The sequence below is a fragment of the Neolamprologus multifasciatus genome, chromosome 4 (assembly GCF_963576455.1).
Source record: "Neolamprologus multifasciatus chromosome 4, fNeoMul1.2, whole genome shotgun sequence".
Taxonomy (NCBI): Eukaryota; Metazoa; Chordata; class Actinopteri; order Cichliformes; family Cichlidae; genus Neolamprologus; species Neolamprologus multifasciatus.
In genome coordinates, this window is record NC_140442.1 from 4,412,743 (window position 1) to 4,440,632 (window position 27,890).

Consider the following 27,890-nt stretch of genomic DNA (forward strand, 5'->3'; position numbering starts at 1 on the left):
CCATTCCCACCCTCATGCTCTCATATGCACTTACTCCACACTCAACCAACGTGGAGACAGACATAAAGAGACGCTGTACACACAATCACACTCCCCAAGTGTACTCTACGAACCGGGTCTAGGTACCCTTGCCCCTGGAGGGGGGAACTGCACCCAGACCCAGGTTGTGTTACCCTTTTCCCTGCGGTGGGGAGAAGCAGACCGCCCCGACTCCGCAGCAGCAGGGAGGCCCCACATTCCGGACCCCAGTCGGACGGCCAACTCCTCCTCCTAGCCCCCCTGCTCCAGCAGACCGCAGAGAACGAGGGCGAGAGAAGACTCCTAACCTCCCTCCACCCGCTCATTGTAGTGTTGATGTATGTGTGTTCTAAGGTGCATTTAAAACCCAGGAGGGCATGGAGCTACCTGCCAGAGAGCAGCAGGTAAGCGCATAGTCCCTCCTGCTAGCCCTCAATGTCTACGTGTATTTAAAATTGAGAGGTGGGCAACGATGCCAGGGGTGAGGTGTACACCCTGATGGTAATTGGGATTCCGTGTAGCGTGCCCACCCCCAAGATCCTATATGTATGTGTAATGAGAGTGTGAGTAATGTGAATGTCTAAGTTGCGGGATAAAATTGAGGCAGAGGCAGCCAGAAGGGGACAGAGGGGGGGTGTTACCTCCTCTGCACCCTGGTGACACACCCCTACTCCAAGGCCCTGCATGTGTGGGTGGTTGTGGTGGAGCGGGAAGAGGGAGGCAGCTGGAGATGGGGAGGGAAGGGAGGGAGGGGCAAGTGACCCCTCCCTGGGGCCAGCTCCCCCGCTGACCCCAGTAGGCACCCCCATACTCCGCGACCCGCCAGGGAAGGGGGGCCCAGGCCCATCCGAACCGGGGCCCAGTGCAGCGGCGCCGCCCGGCCCCACAGAGCCCGGGGCAGTCCACCCAACCCCACCACAGAGAAAACTGCACCCACCCCATCATCCACTCATCTTCCAGACTACATAAGACAATAGACGCCCAGGCTGAGATCTTCCTCCACCTCTCCTGTATCTCCCCCTCTTGCAGAGAGAGTTCCTGAGAGAGGAAAGCCCCTGCAAGATGTGACAACCCCCCCCCCCCCCCCCACCAGTTGAAGAGCCCCCCAGGTGGCTCGGCGCACCGGCAGCACCCTGCGCCAGTGGTGGGCCCCCATATACCCACCGGCCCACAACCCCGGCAACACACCAACCAGGACCCAGGCCCCCGAGGCCCGGCCAGGGCCCCAGGCCAGAGCCGGAGCGCCCCCAGAACCTCACGCCCGTCCCGGATCCACCCAGGGGCAGCCAGGCTACCAGGTCAGTAACCCCCGTCCGTCAGCACAGACCCTCCCCTAGCCCCGCTGCACGTAGCCACGAGGATACCGTCACCTAAGAGCCAACAGAGCCCCTAATTGGCCATGACCGCTCAACTTCCTTGGGTTGAGCCCCCCAAGGAAGATGCTCCCGGGGAACCCCCCGACGCCCTAAGCCTGACCCTACCCCCACACCAATCACAACAGTGAAGGCGAGACCAAAATATGACCCCCCACCCCCACTAGGTGATGGAGCTGATCAGAGGAGCCCAGAGCGATTGATCTGATGTGGTGGCAGAGGCTGTATCAAGACTAATGTAATCTAATAGATAATTTCTATATTGGTTAGAATTAAGATTGTTTTTATTTTTCCAGTTCATGAGGACTGTTTTCTTGGCTATGCATAGGGCAGTGAAAACCATATGGGCTATATTCTTTTCTGAAGTGACATTATCTAAGCTGCCCAACAAACACACTAAGGGGGAAGTTGGAATGTTACATTTCAGACACTTTGATAAGTCTTCACATATCTCGCGCCAAAACTTCTGAACTGGTGGACAGAACCAAAGAGCATGGATATAATTGTCCGGTGAATTGGTTTGGCAGTGTGAGCAGTTGTTGGTAGATGCAAAGCCCATCTTGAACATCCGATGACCTGTATAGTGCACTCTATGTAGTATTTTGTATTGAATTAATTGAAGACTGGGATTTCTGATTAGATGAAAGGTTTTTAAGCAAATCTGAGACCAGAAGTTTTGGTCTAAGTTAACTGATAAATCCGCTTCCCATTTTGCAATAGGAAGTGATATTGATTCATCTGTTTTAGAAAGCATTCTGTATATTTTGGATAGTAATTTGGGTGTTTTAAGAGTAAGAAATTGAACCACACTTGGTGATGTTTGTAGTTCAACTTGACCCGGTTTAAATTTCTTTTTTATTATGGATTTAATTTGTTGATATTCTAAAAATCTTTTCTTGTTGATCCCATATTGTGTAACTAGTCTGTCAAATGAAATAAATTCTGTTCCTTCTAGTATATGTTCTACATATTTGATTCCTTTACCACTCCAATCTGAAAAGTTTATCATAACATTGTTTTGTAATATGTCAGGGTTGTTCCAGATAGGTGTACGTTTGCATGGGATTAATGAAGACTCTGTCAACTTCAGAAACTCCCACCATGCTGTCAGAGAAGAGCTGATGTTGACGCTTTTGAAGCATTCATGTCGTTGGATGTTTGAGCTGATAAATGGTAGATCTGAAATCTCTAGATTATTGCAAAGTGCTTGTTCTACATTGTCACGGATTCAAATATTGGGGATGGATACAAGAGGAAAAACCAAAATAACAACAGTGGTCCGGCCGGGTTGAGTCAAACGATGATTTAATGAATACACGCATGGGAGATGGACACTGTGCGCAGACAGCATCAGATCTCAAAATGGTGGAGCATTGATCAAACTCTTATAGCCTCTAGTGGCCCCCACCTAATCATAAAAGCCTCAACATTCACATTCTTTCTCTCACACAGCGCCTAAGCTACGACCTTGGCTCCCTGTTTATCTGCTCCTGCTGAGATGGGGCAGAAAACCTCTCCTAGTATGTTCTGTTCTCTTCTAATCAGACAAATAAGGCGATGACTTTCTGCGAACAGTATTTCTTATAACTCAGCAGTATAATGCATCATAAAACAATATCATTCATTCACAATAAATCAGCAGTCTAATGTAATGCAAATCAGTTTAACAAATGTAATAGTTATCACCTTCTTCTAATTCAATCAATCAATCAATCAATCAATCAATCAAAGCTTTATTCGCCACATGCAGGTTGCCCTGCAGTGAAATGGGACCCCCCCGACCTTACACACATAACACAGACATTACATGGGGATACAAGTCGGAGACCGGTAGCGTTACAGAAAAAAAACACTGAATGTACACAATATCGGGAAAGTACAAGAGGAAAAAAAGAGACCTCTACTCATGCTGTGCTTCCATGGTAGGACAGCACGAGAACAGGAAACAAAAAAACTCCTCTGCACAAAAAAAGCACACAAATGTCCACAGTACAACATTGTGAAGACATAACAAGCCACAGGGTTGGGTGGGGGGTGAGGAGTAATACGAAGCGAACACAGCAGCCGCCCTGCACAGCGCTATCACCCCAGCGCGGCACAAAGACCCGCCGTGTTCCCTCGCAGGAAACAAGCTTTGAAGGCGTTTGGAAAGGGAGGGGGGGATGAGTGAGTGCTTATCAGTGTAAGTGTGTGTGTGTGCATGTCCATAGTTTAGCTGAGACAGTGTCCTTCGCCCTATCAGGCTAAGTAAACAGTCCTTCAGGCAATCCAGGTGGCCTTGCATGGGATGGGAGAATAGTCATCACACAGTCGTTATCAGGGAGTGTTTGTCCGGTTTCAGCCTTGGGCCTGCAGCTGGCGCCGTGGTGGTGTCTGCATTATGATCTCGAATTTGTTGGTTTGTTTTCATGCGAACAGCTCACGAGAATTAGGGGTCTAACATGGCATAAAATAATATTATAATCCCACAACATCTAGCGCTTTACAATTCCGCTATTCATTCACTCACTGGTGAAGGTAAGCTACCCTGCCCTGGGGCAAACTGACATAAGCGAGGCTCCCATATTGCGCCATCGGCCCCTCTGGCCAACACCAGTAGGCGGTAGGGTAAAGTGTCTTGCCCAAGGACACAACGACCAGGACAGAGAGCCCAGGGATCGAACCAGTGACCTTTGGGTTACAGATATGCTTCCCAACCCCCTGAGCCACGGTCGCCCTAAATTGCAAACTAAACATGGCATAAAATAATATTATAATCCCACAACATCTAGCCAAGGTTCATCTAAGAGGGTATGTTTTAGCCATCCTGAGATAAACTGAAGTCTGTTGGCTAAGAAGTAGTGCTGAAAGTTAGGTAGTTCTAATCCTCCTTTATCCTTGGTCTTTTGTAGTGTTTTTAAGCTTATACGTGGGGGCTGATTTTTCCAAAGGAATTTGGACATATATGAATCTAGAGATCTGAACCAATCTTGCGGTGGTTTAGTTGGGATCATTGAGAATAAATAATTTATTTTTGGTAATACCATCATTTTTATAGCAGCAACCCTTCCTTCGTTATGTCACCTCTTCACGCTGCATGGTAAGTAAGCTCCTTGGCTGATGGACTCAAGCCTTTCCGCTCACTCAACCAAGCATACACCTCATCACTGGCTTACTGATCTTTTTCTGTAAATGTTAAACTCACACTAACAGCTATACAATGCAGTGACCTGTGGCAGCTTCGCAACTGAAGAACTGACTTTGTTGTAAAGACAAGATGAGCAAAGTTAACACAAACCTCAATTGGTCTCTAACCTTTGTAATAATACATAAATAAAATAACAAACTGGGGACAAGAGATGCCACAAAGGGCACATCCAATTAAGTAATAATATATTGGAGAATTTCCAGTAGCAAAATGTTGCAAAGACAAAGGTGTAACCTGTAAACCAGGTTTTAATGCATACGACAGCAAGAGTCAGCAGCATTATCTTGTTATTTTGAAAACCAGTGACAGGATTTCAGAAAGGACAGTTGCCAGGTGCAGTCATGTGTAAAGACTGGAGGTTCATGTATGTAAGTTGCATGTACTTGAATGAGAGAACAGTAAACAATCCATGCACATTGTCCTCATCTTGTGGGGCAGGTGCAGAGCCGCCAACACATCTTATGTGACTATCATATTGTGAAAATCCAAAAGGTAATGGTAAAATCAAAACCAGCATTTAGAAAATGTTTATCGATATAATTATTGACTTGTTGTTACTGTAACCTGCACTAAATATTTGACATGTGCTGCCAAGAGTCCCTTGCAGAGCAGCCACACTTTGAAAATGTGACAGGAGTGGGCATGGTTTATGTTAAGGTTATATTTGGTTTGGTGTGTTAGGTGAAAAAAAAGAAAGAAATCTTCCTAAACTTCCTAAAGTATTAATAGTAGTAATTAGTCGTATTAGTATTAATTTCTAGAACTCTGTGAAGACTCGGTGGATAGTGCCAAAGCTTTAGTGCCACGCTCACACTTTCAACCCATCCATGCACTCCAAAAAGGCACTGAACATTCTGCTCCTAAAAATACTAATAAATAAACACTAATAATACAAATTATTACAGCCACATTAGGAGCAATATTAGACTCTTAGTTTTGTTCGAGTGTTAAGTACAGTCTACAGTAAATGCCATCCTGCAAACATGTATATGTTTATATGTAGTGGTGCAACGGATCAAAAATCTCACAGTTCGGATCGGAGCACGGTTTTAAGTCATGGATCAGATCAATTTTCGGATCAGCAAAAAAAGAAACAAAGACACAATTTTAACATTTACTTATTCACTTATTGAAGTATATTTTTTTTGACTGTTAAAACACTCTACTGAAGACTCATTCCACGCAATTATTAAAAAAGAAATAAAAATGGTACAACATAGGGCAATATAGGGCTTTGTATCTACCACTCAATTCAATTCAATTTTATTTATAAAGCGCCATATCACAAAAACAGTCGCCTTAAGGCGCTTTATATTGTAATTTAGACCCTACAATAATACATACCGCTCATTATATCGCACTCCGCTGTGATATAATGAGCTGTCACGGTCACGTATCTTTCCGTTGCCCTGGAGCTCCACCCATTTCTAGTAGTTAGGGCAACAGAAGATGCCTGGGACAGTTCAGCCATAACATAACAGACCCACCACGCGCACCATACACATTCTTTTTTCTTTTTCGAATCTTCGGATCACGTGCGTACCGAACCGTGGAGTGGGATCAGTTCAGATTACGGATCAACCGTGATTTTGGTTCGGTACGCATATGCATGAACAATACAAAATTTTTAATTTATTTTATCAACTTTCCTTCTGACGGTGCTGTCTGTGTTGAGCGCTCAGTGGATCTGCGCTCGACAGTGCAGCCTAGGCGGAGTAGTCGAACGCAGATTCACTGAGCACAGTGCAAGCTAGCGAGACAGACGTTAAGCTCTCCTTGCAACATGGCAAATTGAACCTCCCCCACCCTCATTCACATCTGACGTTTGGAACTATTTTGGTCTTCATGTGACGTATGACCCTGAAGGTAAGCGCGTCATGGACAAAAGTAAAACAGTATGTCGGATGTGCCACAATGCTCAGTTACATTGGTGAGAACCAGTGCGTTAGCGCATTTAGCTCGTTAACGTGTTGGCCGTCCAGCCCCATGCACGGGGCGATCAGCGGTAGCTCGTTAACGGAGATTTGCCGTGTTGTGGCGTTAACGTAATTTCAACGAGATTAAAGCTGACAGCACTAGTGGGAACACAGCGAATATGACTGCACATTTACTCTGACATCATCCTAGTGCAAAGACAAGTTGAAGCAGACAAAAACAACAAGCACGCATGCTACAAACTTTACCCGAGTCATTTAGACAGCCGTTAGCACATGATTCTCCTTATGGGGACCTGATATGTTTAATATTCTGCTGAGAATATAGCCCAGAAGAAGCGTATAGTATAGCTTTTATTTTGGAAAGAGCCATTTCTCTGTAATAAACTCTCTTTTCCAAAGATGAATGATTCCTCAATCAGATAGATTTATTTTTTTATTACTTTGTTGTTTCAGCAACATTAAATTTAAAAACTGTACTTTTGAGTTAAAATATATTTATAATTTTCTTAAATTAAAAATTAAAAAGGCATGAACATTTTTTTTGTATCGAAAAAATATCGAACCGTGACACCAAAGTATCGAACAGAACCGAACCGTGAATTTTGTGTATCGTTGCACCCCTAATAAGTGACATCATATTCAGTACTAACTTTTGAAAGTTTACTCTTCGGCCGCTCCGCCTTTTTTCCCGAAGAAATATCCACACCCACGGCCGCACTAGGAATACTGGGATACACAGGACCACGGAGTCTACACACCGGACCCGCCCTTCAAATTTGGGAAAATTAACTGTGCGTTTGTCGATCGCATTTGGAGTACACTTCGAATTGGGACTCCCTTCAGCGCATCGCTGTGACATAATCAATCTACAAATGCGCACTACGAAGCGTGTGGTCGCTGGATTGGGACACAGCTGTACATATACACACTCTTACAGACTGGAGGAGCCAGGAATCAAACCACTAACCTTCAGATCAGCAGGTGACCTGTTCTACTGCCTAAACTGCAGCCACTCAGAGGTAAGCATGAGTAAATCGTCACTAGGTTTTGCATAAAGTGTACACTCACAAACCTGTCAAATCTGCATTTGAAACATTGGCTACTATAGCAGTATAGTATTGCAACGTGGCATTTGGCTCTTCTAACTAAAATAGGAAAATAGGAACATAAATATTGCCATCATTGCCAGACCTGGCCCACATCTGGTTGACATACACCCTGCCATGACACCGGTGTGTCAGAAGTGCCAGCTTGATGCCAGATCCGGGCCAGAGCTGTTTTCTATGAGCCTGGGCCACAAAACCCAAACCACAATCGGGCCAGATGTGGCATGCAATCACATAAACAGTGCCATCAATGCCAGGCCTGGCCCATATCTGGATGAAATACGTCTTATCATGCCAGAAGTCAACCAGCAGTACTGGCCTCATACCAAATCCAGGCCAGACATGCTTGCTATGTGGCTATAAGTTACATATACTGTATATAACTACCAGCTCTCTCCAGCTGTGTCGATCTATATTATCTTTTTTGACCCCAAGTGTTTATTTCCAGAGAAAAGAAACAGCAGACTATGCTAATCAGATGTGATGTTACAACACTAGTCAAATATTAATGCATAATATTTGTTTATGACATAATTCTTTGTTATGGAAAAAAATATTTTTTAAATAATCATGAACATTAGGAGTAGCGATTTTAGAACTTTATGTATATAATTTGTCATTTTTTACTGATGTAGGCCAAAAATAAATACTCAGTACCATTTAATTTAGTTTAAAGGCTTATTTGCAAGATGCAGTAACCTAAAACATTAAAAGTTAAAAATTAATTTCGCATGAAACGGGAATTAAAACGTGGTGATAGAGCCAGGTGCAGATGCAAGTCAGATGTTAATTTGGCTGTAGGCTATGGCACTTGGCCACAGCTGGAGCTTGTTGACACAACTTGGTCAGGAGCAATAGGACCTGACATGAACCTGAACCTGACAAATGTCACAGATGAAATATTAACTGTTTATTTCCTGGTTTGTTGTCTACTACACATCTGTTTGATCGTTACCAGTTAATCTGTGACACCAGTTAATCTGGAACACCGGCAGATGAGTTTGCACTCTTCCATAAGAGTAATATTCCAGCGTGCAAAGTAAAGACAGCAGACAGTGTGAGGAGAGGTTCTGGTTCGGTTGTTGTGGGTAATCACTCAAGGTCAGGTAAGGTTCGTTCATTTAAATTCGATTCTAAGCTTGATAAAAGTCTAATAAAAACTAATGCCTGCAATTACTGTCATGAAAGGTCACTGGAAGGCAGAATTCCAAGGTTGCAGGCCTCTGCACCTGTTACATGAGTTACATGTGCAAAATGCTTGATGATGTTTTGTTAATTCCTGCTGTTTGGGATGCTATAGTCCTCTTATTAGGGATGTTTTTGTTTTCTTGGTGGGAAGTGGAGATAAAGTCCAAGTTAAAATTCTGAGTGATTCAGGAGACTATGACTCCTATATAATAAACCTATATAGTGGTTTATTATATAGGAGTATTTTCATTGAAGAAGCACTTGTTTTTACTAAACTATGTAATCCATTATTTTCTCAGATGGTTGTACAAACAATAACGATATTATGTCATATCCATATCATGGCAGACAACATATGCTCAAGTGTTGGGTTTTCTTAGTTATATTTTGTAGGGTCTTAAACCTACAATGTGAAGTTGGCACCTTACAAATAAACTAAATTGTAAAGAATATAATATCAAGCCCCACACGTCTGCCTTTATATACACTTTGTCCAAAATACTGGCTCACATCACCAAATCAATGCACAAAGCAGGGTCCACAAGGACATGGATGAGCGTGTGTGGTGTGAAGGAACTTGACTGACCTGCACTGAACCCTGATCTTGCTTTGTGGACTGAGTTCATTGATTTGTAGGGTGAGCCAATACATGTGACAATTAAAGTGTAAGTAGCTGAAATAATTTTTAACAAACGGGTAAAAGAAGGAAAAAAAATCAAAACTGTTGCACTCAAAAAACCTATTGGACAGAGACAGCTTCTTGCAAGACGGCGAGAGAGCTTGTCTTCATTGTTGTTCGACTCGTGTAAATGTCCAGAAAGCATGGGCCATGGATCATCTGTGGAGACACAGGTAACAACACATTGGCCACTTAAGAAATTCACTAGAAATGGCAACAACAGTTACCTAATTTGAAGTTTTCCACTCAAATTCAGTATGCCGCTGGAGGAAAGTTGTGACATGAGGGTTAATGTGAACAACCTTTCGCTTCACAGTGGTCCCAGTCTTTCTGCTTGTCTCAACCCTGGAGGTACATTTTGTTCCCTCTTCAGGGAACATGCCATAATAAATATTAACATTGAGTTGTGATGTTTAATAATGAGTTACTTAGGGATAATTTATTCATCATCTATTACTATTAGCTAACTGTTCAAACATACCCCTGAATTAGTTCCAATGTTGCACACGCTGACTCCTGGTATTCCAGGTTCAATACATAGAATGAACCAAAGAAGACTGACATTGCATCAGCAAAGGTGTTCTCTTTGTCCAGCTCAACAATTACACGGCCCTCTGCACTCACCATCCAGCAGGTGGCGGTCATTAAATTTTGTCCTTAAATGTATAGGGGCAACATTATGCAACAAAAAATAATTTCAATACTTCACTTCTTCACACTCTCTAGATAGTCATAAAGCAAATAGCTATGTACAGTTAATTATCAGTGGCCTTATGCACATAAGTCAGTTTTAACATATTATAATTGTACATAATTGGGAATTATTCTGCACATTAAACACACATAACAAAGAGTCAGCCCAATCAAATTACCGGAGAGGAATCAACTGCATGGTTATTTTGGAGTTTATAGTTTGTGCTGCTGTTAAACTTTACAGTATTGACTTCAGTATTTCTGCTGTTAATGTAGCTAGACTACCATGTTGATCAGTAATATGTAATGTGAAACTTGATATTGTTACTTTGCTGGATTCACTGAGACACATATCCAACAACCTTGAGCTAACAAAACAGAGACTGGATACCTGTGTCCACGAAAGGCTCCTGTGCCAAACAGAAATTGTAATATGGTCTAATCAGTTCTATTTCAAAAATGACTTCTTACCAAGCATGATCAGCCTTGGGGTGCTTGGCAGGTTGCTCTCTGCTTCAAGAGACATCCTGGTAGATGTTTCCTGCCAGAAAAAGGACCAGGACATTTTATGTAACAAAAACAGGACAGCAAGCAACAAAATTAAGCATAGAGCTGTATGAAAAAAGCTTACATCTGCTAGGACAAAGAGGGAGTCTTCGTCTTCCTTGTAATACTTTATCATTAGATTAGATTAGATTAGATAAAACTTTATTGATCCCTCGGGTAGGTTCCTCTGGGAAATTTGTTCATGAGAAGTATGGCTGCTGTGCCAACCTTGTTGTTGGTCAAAACTCCCTCACTTTCTATCTGCTGGATGAGTGTCCTTATACCAAGATTCCATTTGAGTTTCTGGCTGGAGAAATAGTTAATAATCCTATGATATATATAGAGAAATATATGTGAGGCACATGAAGTCATCCACATCAGGTCTCTCCACAGCTCCAGGTCCTTGTGAATTAAAAATTGTAAACAAGATGTGTTTCTTTTCCTCTAAAGAAGCTGGCGTTTCCCCCTCAGGAAGTTCAACTGGCTGCCAATTAATACAACCATAGCTATCAACAAGGCATCTAACTTTTTTAGGTGGGGTTGCATTACTGTTGGGACTGCAATCTTCCTCATTCCTGGTTCTCTTTATTTGACGAAGTCTATGTGTTGTATTATCTCGATTAACATGTTCAACTCTAGATTTGATGCTTCTTAGTAGTGAATAATGTCCACAACCCAGTCTTTCTCCCTTTTCAGTAAAATCTGCAAATGTTTGAGGGTATCTGTTTACAATGATTTTAGCAACTTCTTCACAAGATGCACATTTAGGGTTTCTGCAGTCAACTTGCATGTCCTCCACAACAATTCTAACCATACTTCTCCTGTCCTCTGGATGAGCTCTGTCTCCTCTTGTAATTGCATGCAACAGTCGGAGTGGAAATCTTTCCCAAGGAATGCTTGAAGGAACGCATCATCTCGTCTGTTGATCTCCCACTCCTCTTCTCCATTCACTTGTGAACAAGACCTCGATATACCTAAACCACTGCAACATCTGCAATATATAGAAACAGAACCATGAGCTATGTGTGTTGTGCATCTGCTAGGGCAGCTCTCCTGAAAAAAAAAGCACAGTGCATGCCGTTAACAAAACACCGCAGCAATTTCTTTCACACTGAACAAGTCAGATATCAAACAGACCAAAACAGGGCAATTCGGTCTTACAGGTTAGGAAACCTATTAGCTGAGAGCAGCACATATTCTCCCCATAAAAACTATGAAAATAATCAGTGACAAAACGCAGCTGTGGCAGAGTCAAACAGCCACCGGAACAAGTCTGACTTATTGCCAGTTGTTACCGGAGAGTAACGTATTCTGAATACTGTGATTATTTAATATATCTATCGAAGATGGCGCCGAGTATGGCAGCCTCGTCGCGAGCTCCCCCAAGCAACAGCTGTTTTTTGTGTTTAATTTTACTTTAATTTTATTTTTTCACGAGTAGCACATGTCTCTTTGTGTACGACCGACAAACCTTACTGGACATAAAAGACGAACTTTCTCATCACTTTCCGGAGTTCAAGTTTTGCAACACCAGCCCTCCGTTTGCAGACCCCCCATTCATCTCACCTGAGACGCCTTTGTTCTCTGACCCTGGAGGCCGTAAACGCCGACGCAGAGGGAGAAGATCTGGCGTTCTGGTTCGACTGAGACGGTGCACTAACAGACCACCGTTGCCCAGTTTATTACTGGCTAATGTGCAGTCTCTGGAGAACAAGCTGTGCGAGTTTCGGGCACGGATCTCATTCCAGCGAGAGATGCGGGACTGCTGCGTGATCTGCCTCACAGAAACCTGGCTATCGGATAAGGTACCGGACTCCGCAATACAACTACCGGGGGTTCTCTGTGCACCGCGCGGACAGGTCACAGGATCTTACTGGGAAAAGCAGAGGTGGTGGTGTGTGTTTCATGATCAACAACAGCTGGTGTGATTATGCGAACGTGCACCCGGTCAAATCCTTCTGCTCACCGGACCTGGAGTACCTGATGATTAAGTGCCGGCCATTCTGGCTACCGAGGGAATTTACAGCAGTGATTATTACGGCTGCTTACATTCCCCCACAAGCCGACACTGACCGAGAACTCAGGAAACTGTACAGCGCAATCAGCAGTGAGGAAACCGCACACCCAGAGGCTGAAAAAAGAGGCAAGGACTCCCACTTTCCAAAATCCTCTTTTAGCTTAGACAATAAAGGAAGATAATTAGTTTTATACAAGTCTCTATGGTTCTGCGTAATCCAAATGCCCAAGTATTTGAACTTGTTATAGCTGAGTTTAGAAGGTGCTAAAATAGATGAAAGCTCCCCGGTTATTGTACCTAAAGGCATTGCCTCGCTTTTCCCGAAATTCACCTTATATCCGGAAATTGTCCCGAATTCCTTAAGTACACCTAAAAGTTTAGGGAGGCTATTTGAAGGGTTGGAAATAAACAAGAGCATGTCGTCGGCATAAAGAGAGACTTTATGCTCGATATCCCCACGACGTATTCCCTCAACCTCAACACAGTGTCTCAGAGCAATAGCTAGTGGTTCAATTGCGATGGCAAAAAGGAGAGGTGACAAAGGGCACCCCTGTCGTGTGCCACGCTGAAGCTGAAAAAAGGGGGACAGACTATTGTTGGTCCAAATGGCCGCTACAGGGTCACAATACAATACTTTTATCCAGGATACAAAATTACTCCCGAGGCCAAATTTTTCAAGCGTATGGAAAAGAAAGTCCCATCTCACCCGATCAAACGCTTTCTCAGCATCAAGCGAAATAACAGTTTCCAATACATAACATGGCTATAGATTATATTTAATAAACGTCTAATATTAAAAAATGACTACCTGTTTTTGATAAAGCCTGTCTGATCGGGTGAGATAATGGAGGGCAGATGTTTCTCTAAACAGCGGGCCAACACTTTAGCAAGGATTTTGGTGTCCGTGTTCAGCAAAGATATTGGACGGTATGAGCCACAATCCTTATCCTTTTTTAGAATTAGGGAGATCACTGCTTGACGCATTGTTGGAGGCAAGGATTGTGAGAGGAAAGATTCTTCAAAAGTCGATTTTAACAATGGATTCAATTGGTTAGAAAACTTCTTAAAAAAATCAGAAGGATACCCATCGGGGCCAGGTGATTTTTCCAGACTGCATACTCCGTATGGCCATTTCAATTTCAGCATTAGAAATGGGCTCCTCCAAAATGGTGGCCGCATCGTCTCCTAAGGAAGGGACATCAAGTTTCTCAAAGAAATTTTCTAGTGCCAAATTTTCATCCTTAGCTGGGGGGAGCTGTATAAAGTCTGATAGTATTTAAAAAAAACTATTATTTATACCTTGGTTATCCGTGCACCTTATTCCCTGGTCATTCCGGATCTCAGGGATAGCTTGATTAGCTGTTCTTTGTCGTAGCTGATGGGCTAGCAGCTTGCCTGTTTTTTCTCCATGTTCATACGAGTAGCTATGCAACTTTGAAATTAGATACTCAGCCTGTTTTGTAGATATAAGATTATATTCAGTTTGAAATTTCAGCCCATGTTTATATAATACCGGATCAGGGGAATGGCTATATACAGCGTCTAGTTTAGTAATTTCGTCAGCTAATTGAGAGAGTCGCTCAGTATCCCTCTTCTTTTTGTTCGCACAAAATGAGATTATCTGGCCTCTCAGATATGCTTTTAGGGATTCCCAAACAGTTGATGGTGACATCTCTGGAGTTTGATTGATAGCAAGAAAGAAATCTATTTGAGACCTAATATAATTAACAAACTCTTCGTCTGCTAACAATACTGGATTGAACCTCCATGGCCGATAATTAGAGTAGGCATTGGGAATACGCATTGAAAGAACAACAGGTGAATGATCTGAAATCACCATGGCCTTGTAATCACAGTCTGTTACTAAAAGGAGGAGTTTTTTGTCCAGAAAGAAATAATCTATACGAGTATATCTTTTATGGACATTAGAAAAAAAAGAATATTGACTTGAATTTGGGTTACAAAATCTCCATACATCAGCTAACCCGTAGTACCCGTAGAAGAAAACGCTGTATAACACGTGCTGATTTTGAAACAGGCGTGCTTTTGTGCGAGCTCCAGTCCATAGCAGATAATGAGCAATTTAGGTCCCCACCAAGAATAATATTATGTGTTGCCATGTTGAGAAGCCGTGCAAAGACGTTAGTGAAAAAACTATGATCGTCCCAGTTAGGGGCATAGACATTCGTTAAAATCAAGGGGAAACCATATAAATGTCCTACAACTACAACAAAACAGCCTGCAGGGTCTTCATCTACAGTTGTGGCTATAAACGGTAAAGTTTTGCTTATCAATATTGCTGTCCCCCGAGCTTTAGAATTAAATTTAGAGTGATATATCTGGCCTACCCATCCAGACTTGATTCGAAGATGATCAGAGGTACGCAGATGCGTTTCCTGGAGAAATGCTATATTCAATTCAATTCAATTTAATTTTATTTATATAGCGCCAAATCACAACAAATGTCGCCTCAAGGCGCTTCATAGATACAGAGAAAAGCCCAACAATCATATGACCCCCTATGAGCAAGCACTTTGGCGACAGTGGGAAGGAAAAACTCCCTTTTAACAGGAAGAAACCTCCGGCAGAACCAGGCTCAGGGAGGGGCGGCCATCTGCTGCGACCGGTTGGGGTGAGAGAAGGAAGACAGGATAAAGACATGCTGTGGAAGAGAGACAGAGATTAATAACAGATACGATTCAATACAGAGAGGTCTGTTAATACATAGTGAGTGAGAAAGGTGACTGGAAAGGAAAAACTCAATGCATCATGGGAATCCCCCGGCAGCCTACATCTATTGCAGCATAACTAAGGGAGGATTCAGGGTCACCTGGTCCAGCCCTAACTATATGCTTTAGCAAAAAGGAAGGTTTTAAGCCTAATCTTAAAAGTAGAGATAGTGTCTGTCTCCTGAATCCAAACTGGAAGCTGGTTCCACAGAAGAGGGGCCTGAAAACTGAAGGCTCTCCCTCCCATTCTACTTTTAAATACTCTAGGAACAACAAGTAGGCCTGCAGAGCGGGAGCGAAGTGCTCTAATAGGGTGATATGGTACTACAAGGTCATTAAGATAAGATGGGGCCTGATTATTTAAGACCTTGTATGTGAGGAGCAGGATTTTGAATTCAATTCTGGATTTAACAGGAAGCCAATGAAGGGAAGCCAAAACAGGAGAAATATGCTCTCTCTTTCTAGTCCCTGTCAGTACTCTTGCTGCAGCATTTTGGATTAACTGAAGGCTTTTCAGTGAGTTTTTTGGACATCCTGATAATAATGAATTGCAGTAGTCTAGCCTGGAAGTAATAAATGCATGAACTAGTTTTTCAGCGTCACTCTGAGACAGGATATTTCTAATTTTAGAGATGTTGCGCAAATGGAAGAACGCAGTCTTACATATTTGTTTAATATGTGCGTTGAAGGACATATCCTGGTCAAAAATGACTCCAAGGTTCCTCACAGTGTTACTGGAGGCCAAGGTAATGCCATCCAGAGTAAGAATCTGGTTAGATACCATATTTCTAAGCTTTTCAGCGCCGAGTACAATGACCTCAGTTTTATCTGAATTAAGAAGCAGAAAGTTAGTGGCCATCCAAGTCTTTATGTCTTTAAGACATTCCTGCAGTTTAACTAATTGGTGTGTGTTATCTGGCTTCATGGACAGATAGAGCTGGGTGTCATCTGCATAGCAGTGAAAATGTATGCTATGTCTTCTAATGATGCTGCCTAGGGGAAGCATGTATAATGTAAACAGAATTGGTCCTAGCACCGAACCCTGTGGAACTCCATAATTAACCTCAGTGTGTGAAGAGGACTCTCCATTTACATGCACAAATTGGAGTCTATTAGATAGATATGATACAAACCACTGCAGTGCAATACCTGTAATACCTACAGCATGTTCTAATCGCTCTAATAGAATATTATGGTCAACAGTATCGAATGCTGCACTAAGGTCAAGAAGGACAAGCACAGAGATGAGTCCACTGTCAGAGGCCATAAGAAGATCATTTGTAACCTTCAATAAAGCTGTTTCTGTGCTGTGATGAACTCTGAAACCTGACTGAAACTCTTCAAATAAACCATTCCTCTGCAGATGATCTGTTAGCTGTTTGACAACTACTCTTTCAAGGATTTTTGATATGAAAGGAAGGTTGGAGATTGGCCTATAATTAGCTAAGACTGCTGGGTCTATATCCGTTCTAAGTCGTTGTAAATGAGTAATGACCTTTTCCCGCTTGACCGGATGGTTAAGTGATTTTACATTCCAGCTTACAAAATTTACCACCCAATCACTAAATGATCGCGCTGTACTCATCCCTGCTCAAACAGTAAAATATGAAAGCTCCAGATGCACAACACGCATGGGAAAAGAGGAAAGAGAGGGGAGGAAAAAAAGAAAAGAAAAAAAAACAGTGAAAAGTAAAATAAACATATCTGGCTGAAGCCCAAACCAAGAAAACAATGAGCAATTACACCAGATTGAACATGGTGACTGCCAAACCCCCTGCAAACAGATCCACACATATAGCCTAGTGCTTGTTTGGTTTACTATAAGCCAGACCCTTAGGCTCCCGCTGGCCGCTTGACATAACATATCCTACAAAAAAAAGACAATAAATTAAAAAAAATACATATATATACATATATATATATATATCGACATCCAAAGTATAGAACTTTTCTAAACCCAGTGATATTGTCATGAAATAAAATGAACCAAAATGTGTTTATGAAATAAGTTTAAATGTCTGAACAAGAAGTGTCTCTTTAAACTTTTCATCACAGTGCGAACGCTACAATAAGCAGAGTCATGTACACTCAGCCATAACTGAGACAACCAACCGTAGCACTGATCTTAGGCCCGGTGCTCCCACATAGAGCATCAGGCGCAGCCTCCTCAAACGTTGATAATATGTTCTTTAACATATTCCATTGCCTTCGCCGCATCCAGAAATTCTTTCTCCTCCCCGTTGTGCGTGATACAAAGTCGCGCTGGGAACCTGATCCCAAAACGGATACCTTCCTGCTCACGGAGAAGTTTCCGGACTTCTGTAAAAGCATCCCGAGCTCGGGCCATCGAGGTCGTAAAATCCGGAAATATTGCAATTGGTTGTCCATTGAACCTCAGCGGAGCTTGGTCCTGGCACGGCGTAGAATTTCCACACAATCCTGGTAGTAATGAAGCTTGGCTATGATGGCCCGCGGGTTACCACCCGGCCTTCTCGGGACCAGACTCCTGTGTGAGCGGTCGACAATAACATCTTTATCCATACCCAGCACTTCACGTAGTAGTGCGGATACGGCCGTGGTGGAGCTCGAATCCGGGCCCTCCGGGACCCCTATGATACGGATATTAGATCTCCGCATCCTGCCTTCCATGTCATCACATTTATCTTTCAGGTCAGATAGCTCCTTCCTCAAAGTCTTCACTGTAGATTGCAAGGTGACCACCTCATCGCTCCACATTGACAGCCCGTCCTCTACTTCTTTCACCGTGGCCTTAACTCCATCCATTTCAGCGCGCGCTGCCGCCGTATTGTTACCAATCTCATTTCTCACTTCTTGCACGTCAGCCCTAATGTTATCAAAATCTTCTTTCAGTGCATTCCTGAGTTCTTCTTTTAACACCACGCTGATATCGTCTTTGATGGATTGAAGAAGCTCCAATTTCAGGGCATCAGTGTCCACAAAACGCCCATCACTCTGCTGAGCGCCGCCCTTGGGCCACCATTGGTATTCTCGCCCGAGGATGCGCCAGGCCTAGCCGCTGTTCCTCCAGTGTACTTGTATTTCCTTAGGTTAGATGCCATTTTGTCTCGAATGAAGCTTTAATATGGTATATAAAACTGTTAGCTTCTGTGACATAAAATGAGACTTTGTAGGTTGAAAAAAAACTATTTCTGAAACTCGGTTAGCGGGAGCCTTCAGAAAAACGTCCTACTCCATTGCTGGCTCGCTAGCGCCCCCCGATTTTTTCAAAATCTTAATATAAAATGAGTAACAGTATGGTGGACACATTAGGCAAGGCTGCACTTTTTGCAGTGATCTCGTATATGTGGCAGCACGAGGTGAGAATAAAGTAAATACTCTTCACAGTTTTAAAAGACAACGCCACTCTGGGAATTTCACCCAGAGAATAATAAGTAACACTAATCACCACGAAGGCAGTTAGGTTTGTTATACTCAGTACAGAGACGAGGTTCAATGTTAAAACAAGTTGACAATTTATTAATAATTATTTAAAACACCGTATAAAAGCACAGTCATAAAAATCCAGGTACAAATATGCTTAAAAAGGTATTCAGAGCTGAGGCTTACCAGTGGAGGGGCAGGGATGCCACGCACAAACTCAAAAAAAGAAAACACACCAAGACACAAGTGCAACACAAAAATCACACACTCACACTAATAAGCTAAACAAGGCAGGTGTGTACACTCAGAGGATCCCACCACCAAGGCACCCTAGTCTCCTCCACGTCGGCACTCCGCATCTGAATAAAAGAAACAAAGAAAATTTTAATATATTACAACAAAACTAATGTAGCGCTGGGGGATAACCCAACTGCAGGACCACACTGGTGATCTGCAGCTATAAAAAGGGCCTCCCACCAGTGGCGTAACAAAAATCCAAACTACAAATCAAAACAGAAAAACATAGAATCTGGATAAAACTTTAAAATCTGGAGCAAACGGAATCGCCGTATTGCTCCAACGAACCGTCTGCCCGACTATAAATTAATCATACGGTCAGTCAATATGTACGCCAGCTGACTCCCATAACCGGCATGCATATGGCCGCTGTCCACGCCGACGTCCACTTTAAAAAGCTGGCAGCAGCAGGAAAAGAAACTTCGCAACGGGAACAGACGGTAAAAGCCAAGCAAAGCAAAGCAGCAGCACCTCAGTTAGCGTGGCGTTGCGTAAAACTAAGGCCCACACTTCCTGCAAAGCATAATAAGTAATTACTATAAAACAAACAATAAAAGGCAGGGATCGTAACGAAATTGAATTACTTACCGAGAAAACCCACGTCATGAAACATGAGCAGGGGCTCATAGGAGGCTTCCACAGCTATGACCTAAAAACAATATCTGTTTACCACCAAGTAAGGTAATGCACACACTACAATGAGTAAACACCTACCAGCCGCGATGGAGGCTTCAGAATGATCTCTGCAACACCAAGGGGAAGTCAGGTGACCAAAAAGGAGATCACAGGTAAGTGATCCAGGAATGCTCAAATGGCCACTATTTATACTAGCGCCCCCTAATGCGCCAGGCTGAAAGTGGGTTGAACCAAGGAATAACATTCCTCCTGCCACATATAGAAAACTATTTCTGTATGTGGAACTGCACATGATTATTTGCAGCTAGCATGTTGCTAATGCTATCCATCAAGTCTAAAAACAGTATGTTACAATGTGGAGATAATCTAATCAGAAATGATCAGGTTATATTCTGATTTGTAAATAGGCCTACATGTGCACTATGTTTATTCAGAGAGGTTAAGCTTGTGTTTCTGTCATGGAGGGATTGTGCTCAACTGAATGAAGCTTATTAGACATTATGAAACAGATGATACGTAAAAGCGAATTTTGCCAAAGTGCTTCTTTTTTTAAATTATCTTTTTTTTCTTAAAGAAATCTACTACATCATGTGTAATTTTTTTGTCATGTATAATTTCCATTGCAAATATTAAGCACAGTTAAATTAAGAGAGGATGGCATTAAAAACTCTGGAGGTGTGATGCCATCAAGTACACTGCAGTAGAACGATCGCACTGCGTTCTCGGGAGCACTCCCATGTAAACTTACGAAGTCTGGACTAGCAAGAACACGAGGACTGGCGTACTTGAGTATTTAGAAATGGCCTAACAGTCTGCTGTCTATGAACTAACGTCAGCTAACGCCAGCTAACAATGTTAGCTTGGTGGCGAGTAGCATTCAGTAATTGTAATAAAAATCACACAGCAATAATACATCAAAGATACTGAGGTTTCACCCATCCCATTCTTTTTATGAAGTGGTGTTTTAATTTCCAAGTAAGAAAACCATTCATGCCTGTTCACTGCTGGCCCTGTTATTCTGGCTCTGGGTCCATTGTGTAACTGACGCCAACAACATTAACAGGACGCTTACATTAGAGCCTCTTATTGCACGTTTTGTCTGGGTTTCCAGCAATCAAAATCAGAGTATTCCCCATGTATTCCCTTACTCCCCAACACTGCTCACCCAGCATCAATTTGCCATGGGAAAGCCTATCAGGGGTCAAAAAGACCCCCAACAATGTAGCCCCGGGGACCCTGGGACAAACAAACCTCTCCACCATGTGACTCACAGATTTTTTGTTCCTGTGTATATTTTTTATCTGTCTTATGTAGAACCAGTATGGAGCAGATCAGAGATCATCGTATTTTCAAGCACAAAAACTACAATTTTCTGGTCAGTCTTACAACTCCAGAGTACATAGACTCTCTTGAGAGTTTTGAAATAAAAGACAGCGATGTCTTCCTTGTCACTTATCCAAAGTCAGGTTGGTGAAAAATCTTACACATTATTTGTATTTGCAGTTTTGTGCTGGCCAGACTGATCCACTGATCATCTCTAACGTTTTCCCCACATCAGGCACTGTATGGGCTCAGCAGATCATCATTTCCATCTACGAACTGGATGGGAATCAGAATAAATATTCAACCAACGCGGAGAGGATGCCGTGGCTGGAGTACAAGACAGCTGAATACACTCTTCTTCCCTCTCCACGAATCTTCACCTCGCATCTCCCTGAACATATCATGCCTCCAGGAGTGAAAGAGAAGAAGGCAAAAGTCAGTACTTTATAGAAGCTCAATTCTTCTTGAAGAAAGAGGCAGTGTTAAATAGGGCTGTGCAATATGACCAAAATCTCATATCCCGATATAAGAATTCTATCGTCCTGATAACGATATAAATCACAAAAATGTAACATTTTTTTGTCCTTTTCCTTTCTTACGATGAGGTCATTGCAGACTAAGAGGTTCATCAAATCAAGTAGAAATAGGAGAAAAAGAGCTATAAAAAATACAGCCTTTAAAATATATTTAAAAGCAATTATTTGAAATCAATTTTTTAAATTATTTTTCTTTTAAACTAATGACTTTATATTTTTACATTTAAGTAACAAACTGTTTTTTTAAAAAAATATTTATCAGATCGTGTATTTGATGAGGAATCCAAAGGACAACGTGGTGTCTTTTTATCACTTCAGCAAAGCCCTGGCAGACCTGGAAACTCCCGAGAGCTTTGACCAGTTTTTTGAGTGGTACATAACAGGAAACGGTAAGTTTCCTCACTTTTCGATTGATATCTCTCTATATCTCTATCTATCTATCTATCTATCCATATCTATCTATCCATATATATATATATATATATATATATATACAGTATATATGTGTGTGTGTGTGTGTGTGTATTTTTATTTATTTGTTACTTTTTGTGTTATTATTCTTTGTAAATGCAGTACAAGCTGTAAATTTAAACCAGTGGTGACGTTGCAAAACACTTTGCAGATTTCATTTATTTGTGAACACATTTTGTCTTGCGGTCAAATCAGCATAATTTGCCTTCAGGTGACAATACAAATAGAACTGACTTGATTCTCTAATCCTATCATACCTTTATTCACATAAATGTGTAAGAATTGTCGAGGTAGAATTATTGATAGATTATCATGGGCCTTGCACCACAGACTGCAGAAAGAAACAAACAAAACTTTTTATTAGAGTGTGCAAGGCTCAGAGTAACACTTGATAAGCTAGAGATGAACAAATGGCTGCCACTCCTCCCGCTCCTGTGCTTTGAAAAATGTACTATGTAAAGTGTTACCTTTGTTCTAGAATTTTTTGGAGAAAAATTACTGATTCATTAAAGTTTAAATTCCAAATCCTGGATGCAGATTCAGTGGACTATGAGAGAGGGTGTTTATTCTGAGTTAATATTTACTGAGTTAATATGACAAATGTGTCAAAACACCTGTTTTTCTTGGCATGCACCAGCAGGAAGGTCATGTGCACTCTATGCCCATGCAGTAATCCATGTTTTAAAAGGTACAGTTTAAAATGTATAAAAAAATCTGTTGCTAAACATTTTATCTTTTCTGTCATGTGATTCATCTCACAGCTCTTGCAGCTCTACATACTTGAAAGACTTTGGTTTCTGTGACCTGAAGGTTTCAGTGTGTGGCAACAGTGGTTCCACTTTAGTACCCAGTGATTTTGTGGTGCTGTGCTAGTATTTAGCACCAACACCAGTTTTGTGTGTGTGTGTGTGTGTGTGTGTGTGTGTGTGTGTGTCTGTGGATTGAGCACATTGACAAAATCTGTACTACATTCGGAGGCACACTACCACTGCATGATTAGCATGGGGGACTGATCATGCCTACAGTCATGCTGTAGGTAACTACAGAGCTTACACTTGAGCTCTTCTTGTGACATGTGGGTTGTATGTGAACTCAATTAAGTCAGAATGCCAAATAACTGGATGCATTATACCACTATACAGTTGCATCGTCATCCTGGTTTGACCACGTCAGGGAGTGGTATTTAAACAGAGACCAGTACAACATCCTCTTCCTGACCTACGAGGAAATGATTTTGGTAAGATGTTTCTTCACACTTTTGTTGTTTCTAAGGAAACTCAAATAAAATATCTGGCAGAGTTTAAGGTTCTTTTTCTGTTGCGTTCCTGCTTTTCTTTCAGGACCTGAAAGGATCAGTGAGGAAGATCTGCAACTTCTTAGGGATAAACCTGACTGAAGCTGCCATCAGTCAAGTTGTGGAAAAAGCTAAATTTCAGAACATGAAGAATGATTCGAAAGCAAATTATCAGCATTTTCCGCCAGAGAGGTTCAGTGGAAAATTCCTGCGCAAAGGTGACATAACAGACCTGCAGCTGCTGTGCAGAAAAATGTGACATCAGGGATATCAGGTGTTGTGTTTTTGTATTAATTACAGGTCAGATTGGAGACTGGAAGAACACACTGACTGTTGCACAGAGTGAAAGAGTGGATCAACTCCTTCAGGAGAAACTTGGTGATTTGCCTTTGAAGTTCATCTGGGAATAAGCAGAGCAGCTCTTCAGGGTCTCCCAGGAGTTTTTAAAGCATTGATCATTAAGTGCATTAATCAGAAAACCATAAAAATGTGTGTTTCTCCTATTTAAATAATAAAAAAAACATCAACAAAAGATTAATGTTTGTTCACCCAAGATGAATTCATGTCATGTAGATCATGATTCCAGAAATCAACAACATTCATTAATAAAATGTTTATCAGTCAACATATCTGACATGCCTGAAACCAGTACACGGTGCTTTGGATTCTCATGATTTCTGAATAGTTACTAACTGTTAATTGTGTTTTTGAATCACATTGCTTTTGAAAGTAGCCTTGACCTTCAAATATAAGAAATTTCTTTACATAAATGTACTTTTGCCATGAAGACAGTCTGACTTTTGGTTTACCCACAAGTGATTTCTCCCATGAGTCAACATTTAAGACAGAAGTATCTCATTTATTTGTGTAGAAGAATCAAAAGAAAAGGATCCTTTTTTGGTAAGAAACAAAACATTACAAGAAGAAATTGTGCAATTGCAGTGTAATTTTGGTTAAAGTCTTGTTCAGCATGACATTCTTCCGTTATTTAATCTGATACAGAATTGAACCTCAGACCTGTAAACAGCATCCACTGAATATCATGTAATTAATATGTGAAATACAGCTTGTTAACACATGATTTATTGCAAGATAATAGTCTATTAAAAAATAATAATTAAAAAAAAAACTCATTTCTTTAATGTGGCTTCTGTTTCTGAACATTACTAAACATTTTCATTTTCAGTGTTATGGCTGTAAAATGTAACTTTGATTTTCACACAAGAGTGAATGCTCTTCTCTGGAGGCAAGAGTGACATTTTGAATTTAGGTAGTTTATCTGTATGAAACTCTTCTCACACAAGTAAGCTGATCCAAAGATGAAAAAACTCCACATTATTCATTATCATATAGAATAAAACTGCATGTTTCAAACACAAGTTTGTCAGGTTTTGAGAGTTTTTTTAATATCACTCCATTTGTGGTTTTAAATCTGAATAGCCTTCATTTTTCACACCAATCTTCCAGTAACGTCATTATTATGTAGTAATCAGGACACAGCATAAGTCAAATGTACAAATTTTTTAGTATTAGTAAAAAAGTAAAGCATAAATTAACACTTCACTTCAACATTAACTATAGTACCTCTCAAGGAACCTATAGAATATTGTCACATGAGGTGAAGAACAGCATAAACTGTGTCACTTCCCCTCATCTATCTGTGTGATTCAGAACTAAGATGGAGCAGATCAGTGCAGGTATAAGAACTACAACTTTCTGACCACTGTACATAGACTCCCTTCAGAGTTTTAAAATAACAAACAGCAATGTCTTACTTGCGTCTTTTACAAAGTCAGGCGAGTGAGAAATCTCTGTAGCATCCCATTATTTTGCAGTTTTATTCTGTGCAGACTGATCCGCTGGTTACATATAATATCCCATGAATTTTCCATCAGAAGGCTCAGCAGATCATCACTTCTGTCTATGAGTTGGACGGGCATCTGAATGAATGTTCTAACAACTCGCAGAAGATGCCATGGCTGCAGTTCACAGGGGTGCATACACTCCTAACCCCTCTCCACAGCTCTTCAGATCACATCTCTCCCACACTGTTAGACTTTTCATCGCCACTTTACGGTAACATACTGGCGTCACTGTTGCCAGCGTCATACCGTGACGCTGTGTTACGGTAGCTTACCGTTCTGCAGGATGATACCGTTTTTTGCTGGTGTGGTATAATACTCTTGGACAAATTATGGTAACGCACCGTAGCCTTTTTTACGGTATCTCAAGATACCGTTATGTCGTTATGTCGTAAATTACGTCAACAAAGTAACATCATACTGTGATTAAGAAACTGGTATACTACTGTTTATTCATGGTATGTCACTGTAAGTCCGCTGCAAGGTAATAAACTGCAATATATTAACCAGTAACTTACCGTTATCACGCATCATCAGTACCAAAAATATTCATCTCTGCTAGAGGACACCGTGTCCCAACAGGCGGTCATTTACTGTTTAACAGGTCGTAATTGACCGTAATTTCAGTTAACAGTAACATACTGTAAGAGACTGGAGGGTTCCAAAAAAATTGGATGGATAGATAGATACACACACACACACACAAAATATAGTTCATGTGCTTCACACCACTTTTTATTTCAGTTCTGATTTTCCTCTGCAGAAATACACATTTCCAAAATCAAAAACTGAAAAGAACTGAAAACATATTTTCATTGAGGAAGTACTTGTTTTTACTAAACTATGTAATCCATTATTTTCTCAGATGGTTGTACAAACAATAACGATATTATGTCATATCCATATCATGGCAGACAACATATGCTCAAGTGTTGGGTTTTCTTAGTTATATTTTGTAGGGTCTTAAACCTACAATATGAAGTGCCTTGGCATTCATTTTGTTGGCACCATACAAATAAACTGAATTGTAATGAATATAATATCAAGCCCCACACGTCTGCCTTTATATACACTTTGTCCAAAATACTGTCTCACACATTCAAATCAATGCACAAAACAGGGTCCACAAGGACATGGATGAGCGTGTGTGGTGTGAAGGAACTTGACTGACCTGCACTGAACCCTGATCTTGCTTTGGGGACTGAGTTCATTGATTTGTAGGGTGAGCCAATACATGTGACAATTAAAGTGTAAGTAGCTGAAATAATTTTTAACAAACGGGTAAAAGAAGGAAAAAAAATCAAAACTGTTACACAAAAAAAAACTATTGGACAGAGACAGTGTCTTGCAAGACGGCGAGAGAGCTTGTTGTTCGTCTTGTGTAAATGTCCAGAAAGCATGGGCCATGGATTATCTGTGGAGACACAGGTAACAACACATTGTTCACTTATATTATAGAAGGAATTCACTAAAAATGACAAAAACAGTTACCTATTTTGAAGTTCTCCACTCAAATTCAGTAAGTCGCTGAAGGAAAGTTGTGACATGAGGGTTAATCGCTTCACAGTGGTCCCAGTCTTTCTGCTTGTCTCAACCTTGGAGGTACATTTTGTTCCCTCTTCAGGGTTTATCCTTACAAAAAAAACTTAAAACATGCCATAATAAATAGTAACATACAGTAACATTGAGTTGTGATTTGAAATAATGAGTTACTTAGGGATAATTTATTCATCATCTATCACTATTAGCTAACTGTTCAAACATACCTCTGAATTAGTTCCAATGTTGCACACGCTGACTCAGGGGCGATTCTAGGATCAGAGCTTTGGGGGTGCTGAGCACCCAGAGAGCTGCCCATCCAGGCAAGGTAAACTTTACTCATCACAATGAGACTTCTTCCCCGTCTCTGTCAGTCCCTGCATCCCTAAATGCCTCCAGTTGTCCCGAGTTCTCTCTGACTGCTTCCTTGGTGCATTTAAACCCCTGTTCCTCCCTGTCCTCATCGTCTGTTGTCTTCATCTCCATTATCAGTCATCATAATTTTACCCTCTCTTTGCAAGTCTGCAAATTTCTTTATTAAATCATAAGTTTCTTAAATTCATCAAGTCTCTCTGTGCCTGGGTCCTCGTCACAAAACATGACATCACTGTTTTGTACATTTTAACACAATTTAATCCCCACATTTTTGAAAGAATAGCAAAACACTTTTTTGAAAAGTCTGTAACAAAACCATCAAATCTGATCAAGGTTATTAAAATGCTGCCAAAGAAGAATGGATTGGAATTTTTAAAAAAAAATACATATCCTAACCTTAATTACTGGGGAAAAATGATGAATGATGCTCATAGTGAGTAAAAAGTAAACTGAGTGCATTTTTTGGACAGAGATTCACTTCTAAAGTGTATGTATAATACAATACAGATACATAAAAAATACACTCCAAAAATAGAAGAGTCCTTGAAATATACAAAATATTATTAGAAAATGGAGACACTTGGACTTTGGTACAATGTATACAATGTATGAAAATATCTTTACTGCAGATACTACTATGGCTCTGCAGATTTTTTCTTTTCTTTTAACCTATGTCGCCTCA

The 27,890-nt window shown here is 41.2% G+C and overlaps 3 protein-coding genes and 1 pseudogene across 4 annotated transcripts in view; 1 reads left to right on the forward strand and 3 right to left on the reverse strand.

The window, feature by feature from the left end:
- Nucleotides 1-27,890, reverse strand: part of LOC146519520 (amine sulfotransferase-like) — a 121,016-nt gene that overhangs the window by 37,198 nt on the left and 55,928 nt on the right. The gene's annotated exons all lie outside the window — the stretch shown is intronic.
- LOC146519522 (amine sulfotransferase-like) overlaps nt 1-27,890 on the reverse strand; it is a 109,994-nt gene that overhangs the window by 30,972 nt on the left and 51,132 nt on the right. The window lies entirely within an intron of this gene.
- Nucleotides 10,890-20,776, reverse strand: LOC146519527 (uncharacterized; annotated as a pseudogene). Its single transcript, XR_014873780.1, has 3 exons — nt 19,761-20,776; nt 19,148-19,234; nt 10,890-11,718 (listed from the first exon to the last, which is right to left on the reverse strand). The product of XR_014873780.1 is annotated as an uncharacterized LOC146519527 (transcript).
- Nucleotides 21,130-24,811, forward strand: LOC146519528 (amine sulfotransferase-like). The gene is made up of 6 exons (XM_085157655.1): nt 21,130-21,274; nt 21,367-21,566; nt 21,930-22,056; nt 23,281-23,375; nt 23,479-23,650; nt 23,733-24,811. The coding sequence occupies exons 1-6, from the start codon at nt 21,130-21,132 to the stop codon at nt 23,840-23,842; spliced, it is 849 nt and encodes a 282-aa protein (XP_085013781.1). The 3' UTR covers nt 23,843-24,811.